Source organism: Ammospiza nelsoni, chromosome 6, assembly GCF_027579445.1.
Source record: "Ammospiza nelsoni isolate bAmmNel1 chromosome 6, bAmmNel1.pri, whole genome shotgun sequence".
Lineage (NCBI taxonomy): Eukaryota > Metazoa > Chordata > Aves > Passeriformes > Passerellidae > Ammospiza > Ammospiza nelsoni.
The window spans coordinates 17214040-17220776 of record NC_080638.1 but is presented as its reverse complement, the minus strand read 5'-3'; the positions used below and the strand labels follow the sequence as shown (position 1 = coordinate 17220776).

At 40.6% G+C, this 6737-nt stretch overlaps 1 protein-coding gene across 4 annotated transcripts in view; it reads right to left on the bottom strand.

Annotated features, from left to right (window-relative positions):
- Positions 1 to 1947: 1947 nt before the first annotated feature.
- Positions 1948 to 6737, bottom strand: part of NAP1L4 (nucleosome assembly protein 1 like 4) — a 28080-nt gene continuing 23290 nt past the window's right edge. For all 4 annotated transcript variants that reach the window (XR_009418583.1, XR_009418584.1, XM_059473620.1 and 1 more), the window contains one exon: positions 1948 to 3237. Coding sequence is in view for 1 of the 4 variants with exons in the window: in XM_059473620.1 (XP_059329603.1) it covers positions 3199 to 3237 (39 nt within the window). In the remaining 3 variants the exon portion in view is untranslated. The remainder of the gene's footprint in view (positions 3238 to 6737) is intronic.

The following is a 6737-nucleotide window of genomic DNA, read 5'->3' as shown; positions in this document are numbered from 1 at the left end:
AGCATTTAACTGAGCGTGAATCCATTAGCAGCCTCCTTTATTCTAAAACAGGAAAAGCTCGTTTAATGAGGAGAGTGGAAACACACAGAGACCATCTTAATTTTTCCAGGTACCACAGATCCTAACCAAATAGTGAACCCCAAATAACTGAACATACTGGAATTGAACCAAAAGCTCTGTTATCCCAAACACCAAATCTCCAGGAAGGTACCCTGGTGCTGTGCTGGACTCCTGAGAAGCCACAGACTGTCCCTGAGTTTCAGCTGGCAGCCCAGCATTTGCCATTTGTTCCTGCATCAGATAGGGCAGCAGAGCAGTACCTCCAAGGCTCTCTTCCTAGACAACCCAGGCACTGAGAGGCTGTTAATCATGTGTATCCCAAGCAGGTGACACACCAGATGAATTCCTCTTGGAGTGCTTCCAGCTGCTTCAGCTTTCAGGCCCAGAACTGGAGTTTTTTCCTCCCTCGAATGAGAAGCCACCAACATGAAGGCTGCATCACCAAAGCGTGTTCCTACAGACTAAACTTCAGGGTTTTTATCAGGGTGCTCAGATGACAATCAGGCATGGATGCACAGACATTTTGCTTTTCACCTCACCATTTTTAAAAAATTGCCACTGGCTTTGCATAAAGCATTCATTTATTTGTCTCATGGCCCAGTCTACAAAACACACCAATATAAAAGAAGAAATAAATTCATTCAAACAGTAACTTGCGCATTTTTGCACACCCACACTCCATCAAGCCTGGATTTACCATTCAGCCTGGATTTATCTGGCCATGACATTCTGCCTACCACCTCAGCAGTTCTTCATACTCTGTTAGAGGAATGAGCTGCACAGGTACCAGTTCATTTCCTGCACACAAAGTCTCTAAGTGAAAACAGTGAAGTCTAAGAATTGCTCATCTCTGCCATAATTGGTGAGATCTGCAATGGGAAGAGCACAGCTGGGTTTTGACAAGATCTGTTTTCTATTAGGCTGTGTCAACCAGCATTAACTCCATTTGAATGAAGCCCAGGTCAGCTTTCCCATCATTCTCTCTAGGATGAACATCTTGCTAGGCAGCTTCATTACCCACCCATCTCATTTGGCTCCCTAGATGCTGGCACATTTGCTCCACATGTTCTGGAATTTCCCGTTTTCTCGAAATTAAAGTCAGCCTTTCAGGATTCATGCACATAAATTACTTTGGTGTGCTAATTTGCAGATGTTTATCTCCAGGTAGCAGCACTCCCGTTTAACCATGTAGTGGAAAGTAGTAGTGCTTGAGGACGGGGAGATATTTCTCTTTATATTGGAGGAAACAGTAACAAACCAGGTCAAATCTCTCTACTTGAGTACCTTGCACTGTGCTGAGCCAGTCTGCACACAGGCAAGCTCCATTATTCCTGTCCTTGTCAGAACCACCTTCACACTGCTCTCCATGCCTGCCCGAGTGCACTGCAGTCAGACTAGGCTACAAAAATCTAATTTTTAAAAATACAGGCCAGAACCTATCCCTGTTCCTGCCTTCTTTCCTCATTCCTGCCTTAATACTGTGGCACCTGAGTAGTAGTGTTACATTTTCTGACTGGGAGGTCAGCTGTGGGAGTACCTTAACATTCATAAACCAGTTTGGCCCCCAGCACCTCATTCAGTCCGTGACCTAAGTGCATGGATCATGTGGAATCTTGTAATGATGCTGCCTCCCTAAAAGCCCAACTCTTACAAAAGATTCCAGACTGTTTGCTTGCAAATTGAGCAAGTTTGTTCTGATTTACATCAAAGAACTGCCAGCAAGTTATATTTACAAGGGCTCCTGTTTTGGCTTTTGGCAAAGACAGATGTTGAGCCAGGAGCTGCATGGGCAAACAGCTGGAAAGGTGCTGTGTTTAACACTCCACCATTCACAACAGGATGCTCATTTCTCCTAGGAAACATTAGGGACCAGACAGGCACCACCAATCATGTTTCACAACTTTAATAGAATATTCTATCTATTCTGTACAAATTGAAAACACTGTATTAAGTTACAAATGTGTAAGGTAAGGCTGGAGCACTCTACATGCCTGGTCACAGTGTTGATACAGCTGCTATTCAACTGCTGCCAGAGGTTGGTAATGGATGCTGAAACTAGAAATGTGTACTTTAAGTGCCACACAACAACAAAACATAGTTTTGCAGACTTCAGAACTTGAAATAAAACAAAATGTGGAATGGAATAATTTCAGTGTTGCAAGTAAGACACCCAAACTTCAGATTTATTAAACTGACTCACTTTGATAGATTCCGTGTTCATAGTGAAAGGTCCTTTCATGCTGGACACTAAGCGATAACACTACTGGAAATTGTCTGGTTCTTTGGCTGCAACCCACTTCCACCAACAGCAAGTTTGGCCTTTACATTTTGATCTTCATCCAGAAGAGTTGTCATTTTGATGCGAGTTTGTTTCTTCTGTCTAGACTACTACATTGAGACCACTTTGAATTACCTGTTTTACAAGTACCCATATTGTATGCAAAAGAGGAAGAAAATTTTTCAAGTATATTAAAAACTATTAAAAACTATTAAAAAGCACTAATTCTGTCAAAGTACTTACAAACATGAATAAATAAATAGTAAGATGAACAACTAAGTCTCAAATATGACACCCTCTTCAATGAAGTAAAATTACTTCAACTCAACTGGTTGTACTGAGATAATAAATATGACATTTAAAGCTGCTCAAGCACTAGTTCAATCTGTAGGTTGCAAGAAACATTAAAAAATGGGGGAGGGAACTAGCAAAAAAGTCATATTGCTCTATCTGTTTCAGCTACCATACATGTCATCCATTTACTTTAGCTTCTCAGCACATTGCTATTCCACGATTTTCAATGTCGAGCAAGAAAGTGGATAATCCTCACATGGTAGTCTGGACTATTCCCCTATGCATAGGGCAAAAGGCTCTAAAGGCCTATTGACATACTTAGCTACAGTGTACCAACGGCTGTAGAGTGTGCTTTATTTAAACCTCATATTTCCCAAATGCATTGAAGTTGCCACTGTACATGTTAAGCAATAAAGTTAGTGAAAATCATGCATTTTAAAACAAATTAATTTTAAGCATTGTTAATAAGATTGTGCTGCAGCGATAGAATATCCTGAACTGCAGGCCAGGTATCCAACTATTTGTTACAAGTTGTTCAAATATCACTTCCAAGTGGTATTTCCTTATTACTGTTGTTTGCATTCAGCAGGTTGGCTGGACTCTTTCTGCATAAAGGGAAAAAGAGAAAATAAACAGTTAAAAATCAAATTGGCATGAAAGAAAACACTTCAACAAATACAGAGAAACTTGCTATGCAGTTCTGAATTAACTAGGTAACACTAGCATGTACAGGAATGCTACATGAAAACTCAAGCTACATCATAAAGGTCCAACAGAGTCACCACATTTACTGGGTTTTCCCTTGCCCCCAGCTGCTTGGTGCCCCATAATTTATCTATTTTCGTGCTGTTAACACTGTATCCTGTAGGCCAAGGTTCACACAAACAAGAAATCAAACCACCACCTACTCCCCTCAACCACAGGCTCTATTTGACTTCCAGCCCTACTGAACAATTTTAACAATAAACTGCCACCTCCTACAGCTCTGAGGAGGGAGGAAGGCAGGCTGCTTATTCTGCAGCACGTCTGAGTTTTTCCTTAGGAGCCTTTCCCTTTCTGCTAAGGTGATAAAAATGTAATTAATGTGTTGATTTCTTCTAGGTTCTGCATCACCAGCAGGTAACTATTCAACAATTTAACACTGGGCAAGAAGTCCGTATGTTAATCTGAATATGTAAAAGTAGAAACACCTTCATTAGGTAGTTAAACAACTTCCCTCTTAGCAAAAGGAAGCGTATTTGGGAATGAGAACAAGTACTCAAACAGCTAAGAACTTCACGTTTACACTGCAGTTCTTGTTTTTTTTCCATTGTAAAACAGCATTCTTAGAAAGCAGGAGAATTTATTCAGTGATTTTCCACTTTGCTTCTCCCCTTACCACTCTTAATATAGTTTATTATACACAAACAGCAGTCACAGAAACCTGCTGCAGTCTAATAAAGAAAAATACAGGCATAAAACACAACACCTTGAACCTCACTGATGCAAAGTAAAATATTTCTTAGTTACTATCCTAAAGAAGAGGTTTATGGGCTATAAAATATGTACCCATGCTAAACTCAGTATACATCAAGTAACCAAGAGCTAAGGCAACTAAAGCATTTTGCCTCTAGAAAGGAAGAACAGATGCACTAATTTAAACTTCCTTATCATGAAGTTTTGCCCCAATAACCTGCACCAAATCCAGGCTGTTTCTCTGTTCCTCACCAAAACTGCTTTACGGTCACAGTGGTCACTATCACTCCCACTGCAATTCAGCATTAGAGCCAAAGGCACAGATGTGTCAGAAACCTTTCAGACTTCTTCCTTGTGGTATTCCTCACTCAGCACATCTGGCTAACCTTAACTTTGTTCTCTCTCATCTGCCTGAAGTTCCAAGTAACACCAATGTGAATTACATTGCACTGACTGGGGACTAAATATAGGAAAAGGGGTATGTTTACACAAAACAAAATCAGCATTCTTGCTCTTAAATGAAAATTTAACTGCCACTGGTAGTTCATTGCATGCCATTCCTTTTTATTGAGGGGCAAGCAAAACACAGCAGCATTTTTATCTAAAGTTTTCTAAAGGTTTGTATTCTCCTTTAAACTGCTTGGTATTTGAACATGGCCGGAAGAGTGTGCAGGCAAAATCACTTCCTCTCCTCTTTGCCTTCTGGCTAAGAGCCATGATAAAACAAGAAATCTACTATTTAAAATGTACTTTAAAAAATCTTTCCATCTCCCTCCTTCCTTCCTAGTCACCTGCTATATTTAGATCAAGACACACCTAGGCTGACCACCGCAACCATTTCCGCCAAATTTTAATGATCAAACAAAACACTTGTTGTATTTTCTAATAAACTCCATTATCCTTTCCTTATTTCTGTAAACACTTAAATCATATTTACTGCATATAAGTGTTTATCCTGTAAAAACTGAGTCACAGATATCACAAAGTTCTTTTTTAAGAACCTTTCAGTGTTGATTACTGCTCTCAGACAAAAAGAAATAAATACAGTTTGAGGGGTTCCTGGATCTGAGGCAGTTGTTGGAGGATTTTGAGACAAATACTGCTATTTTTAGGTTACACTTGAGGATGTATCTCTGTTGGCCCTATACACAGAATGTTTAAGCAGGCCCTAAGTATGAAGGCAGTATTTCAGATCCAGACTCCAACATAATCCATGTTCTCCCACCACTTTAACACACAGCACTGCCTTTGCTGAGGAAGCCTGCATGTGAGCCCCACGCTGCCTTCACCTACCCTGAGCCTCATGCAGAGCATCTCACAGCCTAATCCCAGAGCACATCAGCACAAAGAGAGCACAATTCCCTTCCAGTTACAGCTGCTCCAGCAGGCACAGGCACACTGAAGCTCATCTCTGGCCTTTGCTGGCTCCTGTAAAATCAGGGCCCAGACCCCAAGCTGTGAGTGGGACGCAGAGCTGACATCCACACTCCCCTTTAAAGCCTGAGCCTGCTCCTCCTGCAGAGCCCAGACGTGGTGACACTGGGTCAGCCAACCACTACACTGATCTGCCTTAGTCCCTGTGCTGTTTATCACCCCATCCTGGCAAGCTTTCCATGCTCTATTTCCCTAAATTAACTTCCCATGATATCTCAGAAAGATAGTGAAGTGCATTGGCCAGACCAGAGAGACTTGAACTGGCAAAGATAAGGAGGAATTGCATCTTATTTAAAAATAAATTTAGCAGTGAACACACATATTCAAGATCACAACCAGGGCTACAGAGACAAGAATTCTTCTGGTTGTAAACAGATTCTTTACAGTAACCATAAGCAGACTTTAATTCATCTTAAAATAGGTAGGATTTAAAATTTTTTTGTATCTTTAAAGTATTTCATTTCATATTCACTTATTCTGTGCAAGGAGTTTAAACTGCTCTGGGCCTTGAATTTCAGTCTGAGATACCATTCCAATGGATATGAACAAGCTGAGACTCCCACCTATTTTTTCTTTTTTGCTAACAAAGATCAATATATAGCTTGTTGTTACTGCCACTCACTTACTGCATCACTTTCTCACAATTAAAAATTGCACCTAAAATTCACAGGAACATAGAGCTAACACACAGAAGAAAGCAGGTCTGAGTTACTACTGCTTTCTTTCCTACACAAACCCCACTGTGTCTGCCCATCCAGGTAAACTGGTGCCCTAGAGGCTGGGGACATAAGCCCAAAATTTCCATGCCTTTTATTTTAGCAGTTTTGTTTTTTCAAAAGACATTGTAAAGGAAACACTGAATTTCTGTTAGTCTTCAGTATTTAAACACACTAGGCAAGATACATTCCTAGGTGATTCAAAGAGCAATGAAGTCTTTATCTCCTTACTTTTGCAATTCACTTTTTGGAAAGCTTCCCATCTGCTAAGGTGGCCATGCAGGAACAGGCAGATGAACAGGATCTCATCTGACTCTCCCTATGAACTCTGCTGCCAACAGCAGTATCAAGGCAGGCACCAGGCACTAAATCTGATGTCCTTTCCAGTGGAGAAGGTAGAAAGCCTTTCTGAAACATCTTCAATGTTAAAGTCCAATTATGGGACCTAAAACTGAATCTTATCTTTATTTCCTGTTCTCTGTTACTCAAGGAGAAAAAGC